At 56.2% G+C, this 16584-nt stretch overlaps 2 protein-coding genes across 3 annotated transcripts in view; one reads left to right on the forward strand and one right to left on the reverse strand.

The window, feature by feature from the left end:
* On the forward strand, positions 1-9054 carry FPGS (folylpolyglutamate synthase). The gene is made up of 15 exons (XM_022578662.3): positions 1-189; positions 1387-1515; positions 1605-1658; positions 1744-1808; positions 3404-3518; positions 3667-3747; positions 3879-3940; positions 4029-4131; positions 4453-4530; positions 4772-4919; positions 5048-5137; positions 5918-6068; positions 6385-6460; positions 7296-7362; positions 8196-9054. Exons 1-15 carry the CDS (start codon positions 52-54, stop codon positions 8579-8581), a joined length of 1743 nt encoding a protein of 580 aa, XP_022434370.1. The 5' UTR covers positions 1-51; the 3' UTR covers positions 8582-9054.
* A 393-nt stretch (positions 9055-9447) lies between these two features.
* Positions 9448-16584, reverse strand: part of ENG (endoglin) — a 30032-nt gene continuing 22895 nt past the window's right edge. For both annotated transcript variants that reach the window (XM_022578661.2, XM_089913779.1), the window contains 7 exons: positions 14005-14142; positions 13744-13782; positions 13119-13235; positions 12549-12800; positions 11470-11524; positions 10373-10474; positions 9448-10246 (listed from right to left, as the gene is read on the reverse strand). In XM_022578661.2, coding sequence (XP_022434369.1) covers positions 10122-10246; positions 10373-10474; positions 11470-11524; positions 12549-12800; positions 13119-13235; positions 13744-13782; positions 14005-14142 — 828 coding nt within the window. In that variant the 3' untranslated portion in view covers positions 9448-10121. The remainder of the gene's footprint in view (positions 10247-10372; positions 10475-11469; positions 11525-12548; positions 12801-13118; positions 13236-13743; positions 13783-14004; positions 14143-16584) is intronic.

Genomic DNA, 16584 nt, shown 5'->3' on the forward strand with positions numbered 1-16584 from the left:
GGCGGGGCGTATTCGGTCCGGGCCTAGCGTGCCGCCGCTTGCATCTCTACTATGTCGCGGGCACGCTGCCACCTGCGCGCGGCTCTCTTCCTGGCAGAGGTTTCTTCGCGTGGTGCAACAACCGGGGTCGCAGCGAGGCGAGTATTGAGCGCGTGGCCTGCGCCGCAGGAGCCCGGCATGGAGTATCAGGTATTGGAGGGAGGTCCTGCAATGACACGTGAGCCGGGCCTGAGGGGCTTGGCATCTGGCCTCCGCTAGCTGAGAGAGGGGCCAAGAGCCTGGGACTGGGGGACTCGGGGGGGCGGGGACATCCTGGATTCCGGAGGTGGGGACAGGCACCAGGAAGTTGGACCCGGGGTACCGGATTTGGGAATTCTGAGGCTGAAGTGTACCGCGTTAGAGAGTGGGAAGGGACGCCGTGTGATAGGACCAAGAGATCCAGTGGCTCAGCTGAGGTTCTGGAGTTCCAGTGTCTCCGGACTCAGAACCAGCAGTTGGGGTGGGGGAGGGGAAACGGATTCAGGAGTTCAGACTTGGGAGATCCAGAGTATAGGTCTGGGTTGGCGTCTCTAGGATTCAGGAGATGAAGATCCAGGTGCCTGGAAGTGGGGAGCAGTGGGGGTGGTGCAAGAATCTGGAAAACAGAAAGCTTCTTCCTGGCTCTGTGCCAGGGGCCAGTTGCCAGGGACCAGAACCTGATGCTGGCCAGGCAGGTGGCACCAGTGTGATGAGAGTGGGTCCTCCAACCAGCCACTGAGGCCCTGAGAGGAAATAAACATCACCCCCACTTCCATCCCCCCCCAGGTGGAAGTATAGTGTAGTCCTGAGGTTATACCTACTTGCCTTCTTGTCTGAGTGACCCTGACACACCCTTCCTCCCCCTGAGACTCCTCTTCCCCATCTGGTTGCTTCAAGCACCTCTTCTCTGGGTCAGAATGTGGAACCCCAATCCTCATGCCCAATCCTGGGCATGGAAGCCTCCAGGAATTCCTAGTTCTAATCCCTTCAGTTCTAAGACCCCACCCTTCTGTAGTTCTGGCCCTGCCCTAAGAGGGGCCCAACATGGTGGTGGACCATGGAGAGAATGAGGGCAAAAGCCTGAGAGTGAAGCCTGGGGAGGCCGAACAGGAAGCAAGGATAGTCCCGTTAGTCATTTTGCCTGCTTTGGCTGACACTCCCTGGGTGGGTCTGAACTGCCCCAGGCTCCCATTTCTGCTAGAACTGGAAAGATGCCACTTCTTTCTCACTGGTGCCTAACCTCTAGGCTGGGGAAACAGGGCTGACACGGAAGGCCTGGCCCCTGGCCTGGCCACTGGTATGCTGGGTTCCCCTGTCCCTATGGATCCCTAATGAGCCTTAACCTACCACCTGGGGACTCATTGCCAGGATGCCGTGCGCACACTCAACACCCTGCAGACCAATGCCAACTACTTGGAGCAGGTGAAGCGCCAGCGGGGTGACCCCCAGACACAACTGGAAGCCATGAGGCTGTACTTGGCACGGAGTGGGCTGCAGGTAAGGTGGGGAGGGCCTCTGACCACACCCCATTCTCATCTGTCTGTGAGTCCTGTGGCTGAGGCGGGGACCTTGTCCGTCTGTCCTAGGTGGAGGACTTGGACCAACTGAACATCATTCACATCACTGGGACCAAGGGGAAGGCGAGCCACAGGACCCAGGGGTAGGACATGCACTTGGTGGGGTGGGGGTGGGGGGACCTGCCCAGACAAGACCTTTTCTTTCTAGGGCTCCACCTGTGCCTTCACTGAACGTATCCTCCGAAGCTATGGCCTGAAGACGGGATTCTTTAGGTACTGAGGTACAGAGGGGTGTGGTGTCTCCTAGCTCTCTCGGGGGTCTGGAACCAGCCAGCACCTCAGGGCCAGGGTCACCCCCAGCAGCTCAGCTGCATGTCTCTCTGCCTAGTGTTCATTCATTCAACAAACATTCAATTAGCATTTACCAGTTAGCCCAAGTTTATGGCAATCTTTAATTTTCATAACGGAAAGAAACTGGGGAGGGGAGCAGCAGCTTGAATGGATAAATGAAATACACAGCTGGAATAGTCAGATATCTTTTTATTTATTTATTTATTTGGCCACGCTTAGCGGCATGCGGGATTAATTAATTCCCCAACCAGGAATCGAACCGTGCCCCCTGCTTTGGAAGTGCAGAGTCTTAACCACTGGACCACCAAGGAAGTCCCTCAGATATCTTTTTATTAACTTAAATTCCTTATACAGTTTTTAAATCACATAGAAATATTTATCAACTAGGGCATCTTTGCCATAAGGAGCAGAAAACCAGGCTAGTAAGGACTTAAACAATCAGCGTAGTTTATGACAACTCTGTTGAGACCTCCCTGGTGAGCAGCGGAAGGGAGCCCTTCCGCTGTGCCAGCCTCAGCTGCTGCTCTGCCCTCCAGGCAGCACCCCCTCTTGGTTGCATTCAGGCATCTAAACTCACACCAGAGGATGGGGGGGCAGGGTGATTAGACATGGGTCTCTCTTCCCTGGAGCTGTACCTGCCTTCTTAAGCCTGTCAGTGGTAGAGCAGTGGGATTCACATGATGGTAGGTTGCTCAGGATTTGGTCCTTAAGCTTGGGGCTTTCAAGATTTTTGCCTCCTTTTATTTTACCAGTTCCATCAAGTGACCTCTGTAAGCATCTGGAACCTGCTGACTGAGGTCACCTCAGACCAGTGTGTTTTCCCTCAGCAGTTCTTCATTCAAATTAAAGAAATGGAGTGGATTCATAATACCAGAGGGCCTTTGAGGATTTAAATATAAGCCAACAATCTCTCTTCCAAAATAATGTTTGGGGTAAAAACCCAGCCTTTGACTTGGGCCCATGTGGCCTCATGGGCCAGTCTGGGGATGCAGCTTGAACACAGCAGATGGGGCCTTGCCCTCAAGGGCAGGAAGACAGACATTCTGGGGGCAGATGTTGGCCGAGTTACTGATCGATGTGGGATGGGGGAAGCATGGGGGGCTGTGGGAGCCCAGAGAGCATGCCTGAGCAATCTGGTGGGGTGGGGTCCTTTCTCTTTTTTGGAGGAGCCGTCTTAGTTGAGACCTGTGGAGTGGACATGTGTATAGGCCTGGAGTTAGAAAATTTGGTGAGGGGGGAGCTGGAGGAACTAATAATAGTCCAGAGTGGCTGGGGCACAGGGAACTACCAAGGGATGTATGAGAGGTGAGGCCAGTGGCATGAGACCCGCCGGGGCCTGGTAGGCTGAGATGTGGAGCTGGGACTCTCTAAAGGGCAGGGGGAAGCGACAGAAGGGTTTTCAGTAGGGCAGTGACATAGTTAGATTTGTTTCTCTGAAAGACAGGTCTGACTGTGGGGAGGGGGACAGCCTGGGGGTCTTGGGAAGGGAGTCCTGATGACCCTAGGTCTCTCGGCAGCTCTCCCCACCTGGTGCAGGTGCGTGAGCGGATCCGAATCAATGGGCAGCCCATAAGCCCTGAGCTCTTCACCAAGCACTTCTGGTGCCTCTACCACCGGCTGGAGGAGACCAAGGTGCCCATGCCGGAGGGCTGGTGGGTGGGCAGGGTAAGGGGCCTGGAGTGGGTGGGTAGACCCAGAGGGCACTGCACATCCCGGGACACCATCTTCCCCAGGGCAGAGGCTGCAGGGGCCCTGAGCTCCGATGTGATCCTGTCCACAGGATGACAGCAGCTGTGTCTCCATGCCTGGCTACTTCCGCTTCCTCACACTCATGGCCTTCCATGTCTTCCTCCAAGAGAAGGTGTGTGTGCCCACCACTCCCCAGAACCCTGTGTTCCAGGCCTCGGGAAGGGGAATCTCAGCAGACTAGGGGCTCCTGTGTGGTATTCGGGAGCCCCTGTACCCCCTGCCATGCCCTCTGATCCTCTTCAGGTGGACCTGGCAGTGATGGAAGTGGGCATCGGCGGGGCTTACGACTGCACCAACATCGTCAAGTGAGGGGGAGCGGCTTGAGCAGAGGGATGGTGGCTGGGAGCCCGGTGGCCAGGGGCAGGGGCATCATGGCTCTTTCATTTCCCCCAGGAAGCCTGTGGTGTGTGGGGTCTCCTCTCTTGGCATCGACCACACTGGCCTTCTGGGGGACACGATGGAGAAGATCGCATGGCAGAAAGGGGGCATTTTTAAGGTGACCAGGCAGTCCTGGGGAGGGAGGTACATGGATGGCCTGGGCCCCAAGATTCAGGGAAGTGGGGGCGGGTGTGGCACAGTCATTTGTATCCTCCTGACTCAGGACGAGGTCTTGGGCATCAGTGGGGTCTGGGTTCTCGTCCCAGCTCTGCATGGGACTGGAACAAGTTGAGCCCCATCTCTGGCCTTAGTTTCTCCATCGAGGGGTTCCCAAAGGTTTGATGGGGGGGAAGGCTGAGTGGGCCATCCAGAACCAGGGATGTGGGGGCCAGTGTTGGGAGACGGAGGACCCTGGGCTCACTCTCCATGTCCTCCACAGAGTGGCGTCCCCGCCTTCACTGTGCTCCAGCCTGACGGGCCCCTGGCAGTGCTGAGGGACCGCGCTCAGCAGATCTCAGTGAGTCTGATTGGGACAGCTGGGTGGGGGGTTGGCTGACTGGGGAGGTACTTTACCCTTTGGGGCCTCAGTTTGCTCATCTGTGCTCGTCCAGCTGGAGGACATCTCGGTTCTAGGAACAGGACTTGGTGGGTTGTGGTTGATGGGGAAAGATGGAAGGGCTGATGGCATCAGGGAGGGCCTGCTGGCCGAGGAGGCAGCAGCAGCTCCCCTGACCAGCTGCTGCCCATCTCCTCTGTAGTGTCCCCTCTACCTGTGCCCACCACTAGAAGCCCTGGAGGAAGGGGGGCCGCTGCTGACCCTGGGCCTGGAGGGGGAGCACCAGCAGGCCAATGCCGCCTTGGCCTTGCAGCTGGCTCGCTGCTGGCTGCAGCAGAAGGGCTACCGGGGTAAGTGGGCAGGTGAGTGGGTGGGCAGGGGACACGTGGAACCTGCCTCTGAGGGCCCTTAGGTGAGGCCTGAGCACACTGAGTCCCACACAGCCCTCCCTCTCCCTTCCCTCCCCTCCCCTGCCCAGATACTGGAGAGCTGAAGGCATCCAGGCCAAGCCTCCTGGGGCAGCTGCCCCTGGCACCTGTGTTCCAGCCCACGTCCCACATGCAGCATGGTGAGTTGGACCTTCCTGCCCAGCCAGGCTGCTTCAGATGTTTCTTTTGGTCTCCTGTTTGAGAGGTGGGGACAATTCAAGATGGTGCCTTAAGAGAAAGGACTGAAGTCAATGAGCTTCCCACACCTTGAGTTCATGAACTCTCTCTGAGCCCATTTCCCCACCTGCCAAATGAGACGATGATAGGGTGCACTGTGAAGTGACATCACTAAGGGGCTGAGTCCAGAGCCTGGCAGATTCGGGATAAAGTGCCCAGCCACTGGTAGCTGCCAAGCTACCATCCTTGTCACCATCGTCATAAGACCATGAGGTTCTTGAGGACGGCGATACTGTCAGGCTTCGTGCTTGCCCCCGAGGCCTTCAGCACACAGTAGGTGCTCGTGGCTGTTAAGCCCCTGCAGCAGTTGGTTCCAGTGTGCCCACTGTGTGCCAGGCCCCGTGTCAGGGTCATGACACAGTCCTGGAGCTAGGTGGATTACATCCCAGCCCCAAGTGTCACTTGCTCTGTGACCTAATCTCTCTGAGCTAAGGGTTCTCTGCCTGAAACTTGGGACTGATATATGAGAGCAGCCCCCTCTCAGGGCCGCCTGGATGATTCCACCAGATGAGGCAGCCAAAGAGCTGATCCCAGTGGCTAGTGCCCAGTAAGAGGCTCCTGGGCTGTCAGAGCGGCCAGCAGCGGGGGTGGGTAGTGTGTGCGAGTTGAGGACTGGAGTGGGAGGATGTAGAAGGGCAGCCTCGCGGCTGCCGCTGGAAGACTACCTTACTCCCCTCCCCCAGGGCTTCGGGACACGGAGTGGCCGGGCCGGACGCAGTTGCTGCGGCGGGGCCCCCTCACTTGGTACCTGGACGGCGCGCACACCACCAGCAGCATGCAGGCCTGCGTGCGCTGGTTCCGCCAGGCGCTGCAAAGCCGCGAGAGGCCGGGCGGGTGAGCTGCGGCCAGAGGCGGGGCTGGGGCGGGACCTCGGGTAAGGATGGGGAAGGACCGGGGACGGGGGCGGGACTTGGCCAGTGGAGAGGGGAGGAACCTTGAGGAAGCATGGAGCGGGGCCCCGGGCAGGACTGGGCCAGTGGGGAGGGGCGGGGACTCGGGGAAGGATGGGGCGGGTCGCAGGGACGGGGTCGCACTGGGACAGTAGGGAGGCGGGAAGTTTTTGGAGGAAGGATGGGGCGGGGCCCGCGGAGAAGGGGTGGGAGGCGCCGCTCTGACCCTCCTCTTCCCCCGCTCCTCACCACCCACACAGCGGGTCTGAGGTGCGTGTCTTGCTCTTCAACTCCACTGGGGACCGGGATTCCGCGGCCCTGCTGAAGCTGCTGCAGGTGAGGGGCTGCCTGGGGGATGGACAGCAGGCAACCCAGCCCTGGTTCTGGCTTTGACCCCCAGCAGCGGTGCCTTCATCCCTGAGCCTCTGTTTCCTCAACTGTAGAATGGGAGTGATTTTTCCTCTCCCCCCTGAATTGTACTGAGGATTAAATGTGAAAGCACTGGGCACAGGGAAGTCAAGTCACAGGTCATGGTACTCATTCTCCTCCATGGTCACACTCAAGCCCAGGATTAGAGTGGTGTAAGGCCCAGGCTCTGGATTCCCTCGTCAGGCCCTTTAGCTGCTAGCGTACGACCCTGGATACCAGACGGCATTTCCGAGCCTCAATTTGCCTCTCCATAGAACAGGGCTGCTACTAGGATACCTGCTTCTAAAGTTTCGTTTAAGGAGTCACTGGGCTATAGAGCATATAGGGAGGGGCCCTCCTCTGCCCAAGGAAACTGAGCCTGCCCTAGACTGTCAGGGCTGAAATGGTTCCTAGTGATCGTTTCCCATTTCACAGACCAGGATGCTGAGTCTGTTCTTCATATCCTTTGTGCTCAGTAGCTGGGTCACCTTAAGCAAATGCAGCCCCCCGCTCCAGCCTCTGTCTCCCCATCTGTGTTGGGCCATGCGGCCCAGGCCACAGGCCAGGCAGGGTATATTGAGGTAGATGGGGGACACGGAAGTGTTGTGGCTCGGTTTATGCAACATCACTCCAGTTCAGCTGGTGGGGGGGCATCTCCAGAGATGGGGACGTGTATGTGGACTCCGGGGGTGCTGTGTGGAAGTTGGGATAGGGGGCATCCTCTCAGGGCTCTGACACTGAGCTTCTCCCCTTGGCCTTCTAGCCCTGCCAGTTTGACTATACCGTTTTCTGCCCTAACCTGACAGAGGTGTCATCCACGGACAACGCAGGTGAGAGGTGACAGGCATGGTCCCTCCGGTGGGCGGGGGGCGGAGGGCCCTGAGGTGGATTGCTCTGTTGGTGACGGTGAGAGCTTTTGAACTGAAGGTCTTGGGTAGGAACTAGATTTGTTTTATCGTATAAATAAATAACCTTTGGTACATGGTGAATTTTGCATGTGACTGCAATACTGAAAAGAGAATTGTTGGTGAAACTATTTTTCAAAATGCAGGTTACAACCCAGTGATGGTTCTTGAAGTCAGTTTAGTGGGTCTCAACCACCATTTTAAATTTTAAATAAAACAGAATAGAGAGTGTCAGTGTGTCTTGCACAAAGTTAAGGGTAGGTATTATTTGATGAAGATTCTGTTCCAAACATATATGTACACATATGTGAGTACTGGGTTGCCACTGTAAAATGTATATTTTTACTGTGGATCATGTTAAAAGTTTTTTTTGAAATAATCTAAAAAATACAGATCCCGAGGCCCCACATCAGACTGCGTGGGGACAGTGCGGGAGTCTGCGTTTGTAGAAGTACTTATGCCCACCTGGTGATGGCCCCTGTCTGTTTTACAGATGAAGGCAATAAGGCTAGGGCAGAAAGATGTGCTTGGTAGGCAGAAGCCCCAGCTTAGAAGCTAAACTGCCTGGCCCTGTTTCTCACCGGCTCTGTGACGATGGGCAGTCACTGAACTTCCTGAGCCCCAGTTTCCTCATAGCACCCACTGTAAGGATGGATGATGCTTGTATAAAGCCTGGCATTGCGCAGGTGCTCACAGCGTGCTTCCCCCTCCCCGACCCTCGGCTGCCTCGCTGACGCGCCCATCCCTGTGCCCCGCAGACCAACAGAACTTCACAGTGACCCTGGACCAGGTGCTGCTCCGCTGCCTTGCGCACCAGCAACACTGGAGCCGCCTGCACGAGGACCAGGCCAGCCCGGAGCCTGGTGGGCCTGCACCCCTGCTGCTGGCACCCCGCCCAGCCCACACCCACAGCGCCAGCTCCCTCGTCTTCAGCTGCATTTCCCACGCCTTGCAGTGGATCAGTCAAGGCCGGGACCCTGTCTTTCAGCCACCCAGTCCCCCACGGGTCCTCTTTGCCCACCCTGTGGCAGGCAGTGGGGCCGTCGTCCTCCAGGAGGCTGCTGCCATCCACGTGCTGGTCACAGGCAGCCTGCACCTGGTGGGCGGCGTGCTGAAGCTGCTGGAGCCCTCCCTGTCCCAGTAGCCAAGGCAGTGGGGCTGGAGGTGGGCTTCCCCCACACCTGCCCTGCATTTCGCCATGAACTAAATTACGTGCTTTTCGTGCCTTCCTGATTCTGTCTAGACTGGCCCCAGGGACTTGGGCTCTGGGCGGTGAAATAGAGGGCCGGGGGCAGGAAGCTGAGATCTGTCTCTGAGCCTCAGGTGCCTCAGGCCTCTCCTTCCTAGTTCTCTGGCTGTGGTAGTAGACCTGACCCTCCATCCCACCTCCCCTCCCACCCTGTCTGCTTCCTGCCTCAGGCGCAGCTTATCAGGTAAACTGCCTGACCTAGCCTGGGGTCCTGCCGGATACTGGCTGCTGGTTGATAGATTTCCTCCTCCCAGTGGCCTTCTGGGAGAGGAGAGGGTCCTTGCCTGGGGCCCTGTGGGGGAAGAGGGTGGCTGGAGTGATTTAAAGCCTTTAACTTTTTTTTTTTAAAAAAAAGCATTGGCTGAACATTTGATTGACTCTTGACCTCTAGCTCCCTCAGCAGACAGTAGGGGGCTGGGGGCTACAGCTGATACAGGAACTGGGTTGCGTAGGAGCCTGGGCTTTGTGGCCTGGGACAAGTCCCCCCTTCCCTCTGAGCCTCAGGTGGCCTGTCTGTGAAATGAGAAGAATGGATTGATGTCTGTTGACCACGTGCCATGCACCACTTTGCAGACCTTGTGATCGCAAATTCTCATACCCGTTTTACAGATAAGGGAACTGTGCCTGGCTTAAAGAAGCCATGGGACCTGCCTACAGTCACACAGCCAATAAGTGGCAGGTCCAGGATTTGAACCCAGAACTGTCGCCCCCCGCAACCCCAGTTTAGGTGCCACTCTCCTTCTCTCAGCCCAGCCCAGCACTGGTTTCATGGTCTGATTTATTGGTGGTGAGTATATAGGGGTGGGCCCAGGACAGGCAGCCTGGCTGCCCGGTGGGGGGGGGTCTCTGTGTGACAGTTGCAGGGAGGAGCTAGGCTCCCCCACTCACTCCCAGGCTGGGTGCCGCTAGGCTTCTGTTTCCCCCGCCAAAGTTGGGCCAGTCCAGATGTAGAGGCCGATGGGAGCAGGTCCGGGTGGCTCTGGGCTGGCTGTTTCCATGGAGGAGGCGCTGTCAGCCTGGGTGGGCTGGGCTGAGTCCGTTTTGGAGTTCTCAGCTCCTGCCCAGCCCACGTCACCGAGTACTGGGTCCAGGTTAAAATTACAGGGACTTGGGTTGCTACAGCAATGTGGACATATAGCGCAGCGGACTCTCTCTCCGTGGTGCTGGGCAGCCGTACCCCAGGCCCACTGGGTTTGAAGGTTCGTGGTGGGGTGGGGGGACGCCAAGGTGTTCCAAGCTGGTGCCCCCACTGGCAGCAGGCCTTGGAGAGGGAGGCAGGAGGGGCGGGCACAGAGGGCCTTGTCCATCCTTGCTCGAGTGGAGGGGTTGGGGTCCCAGGATAAGTTCATGGCCACTGGTTCCCAGCTGGTGGCTGCTCAGTCTCTCCTGTTGGACGAGGGCTGGCTGGGCGGCCCCCGGGACTCCGGGCTGGGCACTACGCCATGCTGCTGGTGGAGCAGGGGGTGCTCTGGGTGCTCCCGATGCTGTGGTTGGTGCTACTGCTCTCCGAGGAGGCCGGGGCAGCCACCGCCACCACGGGCTCCCGCTTGCCGGGGTGACCTGGGGGCAGGGGTGGAGGTCAGGGCCCCGGCCAGGGCTCCCCACTCCCCCAGAGGCTTCGCCGGGCTCCCCCAGGTGGTGGTGGAGGGGTCCTGAGCACTCATCGTGGGGGCCTGGGATACTCACGCGTGTGCAAGTAGATGTACCAGAGCGCGGCGGTGAGCAGGGCCCCGATGAGGAAGGCGCCAAAGGTGATGCCCAGCACGGCGGGCAGGACGAGGCCTTTGTCTGCGCAACCAAGGGCAGGACAGCTGTGGTCAGCACTGCCGCCTCCTCCCTGCCCCCCTACCCTGTTGTGCTGGCCAGGAGCACAGGCTTCAGTGCCAGTCTCAGCTACTGACCCTGACTTCTCTGAACCCCAGTTTCCTCACCTAGCAAATGGGTTCATCACACCCATGCCTGACACTAAGCCGTGGTTGCTATGACCATCCACCCAGAGGGCCCAGCCAGGCCTTTGGGCCATGCCTCTGCCTCCCAAGGCTGGTAGAGATGCATTTTTAGGGAGGATGCATGGTATAATCTGAGCAAAGTGTGAGTGGGGCCGGAGAGTCCAGAGTCCCGCTGTGTGCCCTTAAGTCAGTCCCTGCCCCACTCTGAGCCCTATACCATGGTAGGGATAGGCCAGAGCACCTCTGAGGGCTCTTCAGCTCTGCTCTTGGGTTTTCCCAACCTTCACTCTTTCCACACTCCCGATTCCTGTGTGACTATGGGCCAGGCAGCCTCCCCTTAGGCCTCTGAGTTCCCATCCCTGCAATGGGGTCATTAGCCTGCACTGTTGGTTGCAGGCTGGGTGTAGGGGCTCCATCCAGGCCCAGGTGGGATGGCAAAGAGGCAGGTGCCTCTCCCACCTCTGCCTTCAGTGTCAGGGACTCTTCTGCCCAGGCTGGAGGGAGCTGGGCTGAGGGCTGAGGCGTAACCTCCACAGTAGGGGCCTTAAGGAAGGTGAGGTCAGTGCTGCCCCAAGTCTCATCCTAGGAGGCCCCATGCCCCGCCCCCCAGCAAGGTCAGCCAGCAACCTTGGGGATCAAGAAGAACCAAAGGCCTGGAACCCGGGCCCACGGGGTGGTCACGAACAAAGGCTCTCCATCTGGAAGATGCAGCTGTGGACCCTACTCTCTGGGGTCCTCCCTGCTGTGTGCCTAGACCCATCCCTCTGGGCCGTCCGTCATGCCCCACTCTGACCTCAGCCCCTGGAACCCTGGAGAGACTTAGAGAGAACTCACCATGCAGGCCAGGGCTGACAATGTTCAGGCGTGTGGAGACAGTCCTCTGGACGTCCTTGGGGAGGAAGAGTACACAGTGTGTGACACAGCTTTCGAGAGCAGCTTCCAGGCTTACTCCCTGCCTCTGTGACCCTGGCCTGTCACAGCCCACCCTGGGGCCTTGACTCTGAGCCCCCTTTCCACCACCTTCTGGCTGGCAGCCTTTGGGCAAGTGCTGAGTTCTGTGCTGTGGGAGGGTGTCGGCCAGACAATCCCTGGCTGCTGCTGGAATGGTTCTTGTGAGTTCCTGAGAAGGCCCTAGCTCCCGTGAGGATTATGGGGGCACTGTATCCATCACCCTTGTGAATGCCTGGGTGAGAGGAGCCAGGTCAGCCCAGAGGCCCAGGCTCACTGTGGCTGGGGGAGAGGCCCACTCAGGAGCAGCCTCAGGGGCTTCTCCAGCTTCATACGACCAGAGAGGCTTTTAATCCTGGAGACCCTTCTGAGTGCAAGGGCCTGGGGATGACTGTGTGAGTGTGTCCAGGGCTGAGTGTCTGAGAACAGGTATCCACTGGATGGTGAAATGTGACCAGTAAGTGCAGAAAATCAGAATTTTGTGTCCTTTGTACTAACCCTCTTCCCCGAGGTCTCCTGTTTGTTGAGATTACACTGGTGATCATACTACATGGATAGATGGGTGGGCGGATGGATTCCTGGGTGGAGAGATTGATGTATGACTGGGTGGGAGCGTAGAAGGATGGCTGGCTGGCTGGGGGACTGGGCTGATAGAAGGACTGTGGATGAATGACTGGGTGGGATGGTGAGAAGATGGATAGATGACTGGGTGGGATGGATGGATGGATGGATGGATAGCTAACTAATGGTTGCAGCTGCATATCCTACCAATGTCCAAGACACAGCCATCAGAAGGCTGTAGGGTGGCAGAAAGAGTGCCCCTGGTACCCAGAGGCCACGCGCCTGCCTGTGGCTGTGTCTTTCGCCCACTGGTCCCACATCCTCATGGTCTATCACATCCCTTCCTGAAAACTCCAGACCCGGAAGCCACCCTTGAAGCTGGGCTTAGCCCAGCCCCTACTCACCAGGGACCAAGTGCTGAGACGCAGGGCTACAGTGCAGCTGAGGACCCCAGTCGTGGGCATGGGCACCATGTAGCCACGGAGGAGGAAGCTGAAGCGCATGTCGCCACCAGGGCTCGGGGACAGCAGGCTCACACAGCTGCTCTTGGCCGCCTGGCTCTGGATGAGTTCCACGATCTCCATGTCAGGCCCCAAGTTCAGTTGGCAGCTGTCCAGCTGGATCGTGAGCTCAGGGATCGATGGGGACACGCTCACCTGCATGGGTAGGAAGGGGGACGAGGCACGGTCAGTTAATCTCAACTCTCCGCCCTGCCTGTTCTCGTGAAATAAGCTAGACTCATTCTAGAGTTCCCGCTCCAGAGCCCTGACGGTGGGAGGACGGTCACGGGCCCGCCTGGGGCGAATGAGGAAGAAGAGGCAACATTCCAACCAGTGTCTGAGCTCTGCCTCTCCCCTCCACCAAGCACCATGGGGGCTCCCTCCTCCCTCTGGGAAGTCAAGTTCCATTGGGTGGAAAGAAAGGCTCTGAGAAATCCCAGGCATTGGCAACGCCTAAGAGGTCAAGTCCAGTACCTGCACAAAGCCCTGCTGCCCCAGCTCGATGGTGTTGGAGGCCTGGAGGAAGTGCGGGCTGAGGTAGAGGCCCAGCTGGAAGGAGAGGCTGTCCATGTTGATGCACTGCACCTTTTTCTGTGGGAGATGGGAGGGGGGCTTGGTCAGTCGGGGAGGCACCCAGCCAGGGAGGTAAGGGGTGGGAGCAGGAGTCACGGTCCAGAGTTGTTGCCTGACCTTCATCACCACCTTAAACCACCCCCCACCCCAAACTGAGATTTAAGAACTTGCTCTGCACGAGACCTGTGTGAAGTGCTTTTCATGCATCGTCTCAGTGATGGCTCATCCCGTATGGGGATCCTTTCCTATGCCACTATTAACAGGACCTTTGGGCCCAGAAAGCTTATGTGATTTGCCCAAGGCCACACAGCCGATATGTGCATGAACCCTCTGACTTGAGAGGCTGAGAACATAACCCTAAACAGTACTGCTCCCGTTGCACGGAAGGGGAGACTGAGGCACGCTGGAGACACATTGGCTTGCCAGGATCAGGGCCTGAATTTCCTGAGGCCTGCTCCCTCCCAGGCCAGGAATGGACCCCAGGATCCTGGACCAGATGGGTTAGCACGGTGATCATCCATCTCACCTGCTGTGGTGACGAGCTTGACAGGAGGTTGACAATCACCTGCAGGAACAGAGCCAAGGAGCTGGTCAGAGCCAGAAAGGAACCCAGAGGGTATCCCACCCAACGCGCCCATTTTTGTGGATGGGGAGACTGAACCAACCAATGGCTAAACTTGTCTTCCTACTGAGCATCACACCCGCTCTCCCAAACGCCCCTCAGCCTGGAAGATCCAGGGGGCACCAATTAAGCCGGCCCTGATACCTTTCCCACCACAGCTCTTACCTCATTACTGATCACATTTTCTGTCACTATCATGCCACAGCTGGAGTAGCCGCTGCGCAAGACAAGCTGGTCATCTCTGTCCTCAGCCTGGCAGCTGGAGTCCCAGAAGGTCAGGCTCGTGATGGTGCACCTCAGAGTCTGGGCCAGGGTTGGGGGGTGGGGGGAACGGTCAGGAGGCTCGGGGCTCCCGGGGACCTGTCCATCACACCCCAGCACCAAGGACTGACCACCCCCCAGGGGTCCCAAATCACAGCCATGCCTCTGTTCCTTTCCCCATTTTTGTTAGTTTTCATCATCCCACACCATTTAAGACTACTTTTCCTGAACTTGACAAGCACTTTTGTACTTAGCAATAAGATCTGTGACATCATGAGTGTTTCCTTCTCTACAGACATATATACTCAGAGAAATTGTGTGGCTTTGTTGGTTTCTTTTTTCCTTTTTTTTTTTGGCCGTGCTGCCCGGCGTGCGGGATCTTAGTTCCCCCTGCAGTGGGAGCTCAGAATCTTAATCACTGGACCGCTGGGGAAGTCCCTTTCTTTCCACTCATCTTTAACAAATGGCATCATACCGTCCTTCATGCTTTAGCTTGGTTTTTTCACTGAACAATAAATCACAGACATCTTTCTGTGTTTATACTATAGATCTAGAACATTCTTTTTAACTGGAGTGTAATGTTTCAAAGATCGATGGATTACAGTGTATGCATCCAGACCTCTTGGGACAGGACAGCAGTAATGCCAGCCATCGCTGGTCCTCCACCTCCCAGACATCTGTCTGGCCACGCAGAGGCAAGGGAGGAGGGGGAGATGGGCCGCAGACAGGTGGGGCTTCACCTAGGCCCCAATACCCCACACCCCAAAAGACTTCCACATGGATGTAGAGTTAAACGTCATTGAGAACATGCATGACTTGTCAAGGCTCTGGCAGAGAGATTTCCTGCCTCGGAAAGACTAGAAAAAAAATCACAAAGGAAAAGATGACCAGCTAGGATGGCCCAACGTTTTCAAATGTCCAAAAAATTAAAAAACACTCTGGCGAAAATTTAAAGAACTCTAACAAACCGGGAGAGATTATTTCAATAAGAATGATGGACAAAGGGCCACAAATGTCTTTCTTCATGTAAAAAGCTAATAAAAATCATCAAGAAAAATACCAAGTTACAACGCACACAGAGACTTTGGTTATTATCAGTCGCACGAAGCCAAGCCCAAACTCACTACTAATCAAAGAAGTAGAAATTCAAACAAGAACAGAGGGCTTCCCTGGTGGCGCAGTGGTTGAGAGTCCGCCTGCCGATGCAGGGGACGCGGGTTCGTGCCCCGGTCCGGGAAGATCCCACATGCCGCGGAGCGGCTGGGCCCGTGAGCCATGGCCGCTGAGCCTGCGCGTCCGGAGCCTGTGCTCCGCAACGGAAGAGGCCACAGCAGTGAGAGGCCCGCGTACCGCCAAAAAAAAAAAAAAAAAGAATAGAACACAGCGTTCCCACTCTCACATCAGCAAAAAGTTTTTTAGACAAAAAATAATAATTTGGGGAGAGAGAGAGTCAAAGTGTTCTCATTAATCAGCCATGAAAATTGGAATCATCTATTGGAAAGCCGGTTGGCAACATGTATCAAAACTTCCAGAATGTTCACTCATTTTGACCCAGAAATCTCACTAATGTGGAAACCCATCCTAAGAAAATAATCCTATTTAAAGAAAAATTTCATATGCACAAGGACACTTTCTGCATATTTATAATATTACAGAATTGGAAACAACCCAAATGTCTAACGAGGGAGGAGGAGTTAATTATGGCATGTCAATATCATGGGACTGGATGTGCTTTTTTTTTTTTTTTTTTTTTTGCGGTACGCGGGCCTCTCACTGTTGTGGCCTCTCCCGTTGCGGAGCACAGGCTCCGGACGCTCAGGCTCAGCGGCCATGGCTCACAGGCCCAGCCACTCCACGGCATGTGGGATCTTCCCGGACCGGGGCACGAACCCGTGTCCCCTGCATCGGCAGGCGGACTCTCAACCACTGCGCCACCAGGGAAGCCCCCTGGATGTGCTTTTAAAGTGATGTTATTGGGGCTTCCCTGGTGGCCCAGAGGTTAATAGACCATGCTCCCAATTCCAGGGGCCTGGGTTCAGTCCCCGGTCAGGGAACTAGATCCCGCATGCAAGCCTCAACTAAAGATCCCACATGCCACAACTAAGAGCCCGCCTGCCACAACTGAGTCCCGGCGCAGCCAAATAAATAAATCAATGTTAAAAATATAATCAAAAAGTGATATTATTAAGTACATATGTCAAAGTTTAAAGAATACATTAAATGAATATAGCAGGAAACAGACAATTGCATCCAATATGATTACACTGTATAACAAATACACAGAGAAAACATTCCAGAAAGAAATCCACCAAATTGTTGGTAGCCATTGTCTTTGGATGGGGTGATTGAGATTTTCTTCTAATTTTTTCCACATTTAAAAAAGCCTGTGTTATGTTTATAATAAACATCTTTGTTCTTCAATTAGGCAGAGATCATACTGTATAGATATTCTAAGTGGCCACTCAGCTCAGCCTCCATTTCGGA

This window comes from Delphinapterus leucas, chromosome 6 (assembly GCF_059928025.1).
Source record: "Delphinapterus leucas isolate spDelLeu-1000000601 "Yukka" chromosome 6, BTC_Dleu_Yukka2, whole genome shotgun sequence".
Taxonomy (NCBI): domain Eukaryota; kingdom Metazoa; phylum Chordata; class Mammalia; order Artiodactyla; family Monodontidae; genus Delphinapterus; species Delphinapterus leucas.

What these genes read in the sequence shown, in the direction of transcription:
- FPGS (XM_022578662.3), top strand. Translation starts at nt 52, where the DNA reads ATGTCGCGGGCACGCTGCCACCTGCGCGCGGCTCTCTTCCTGGCAGAG. An exon ending in TGGCACGGAGTGGGCTGCAG is followed by an intron (nt 1,516 to 1,604) that starts GTAAGGTGGGGA and finishes CGTCTGTCCTAG; the next exon opens with GTGGAGGACTTGGACCAACT. An exon ending in TCACTGGGACCAAGGGGAAG is followed by an intron (nt 1,659 to 1,743) that starts GCGAGCCACAGG and finishes TTTTCTTTCTAG; the next exon opens with GGCTCCACCTGTGCCTTCAC.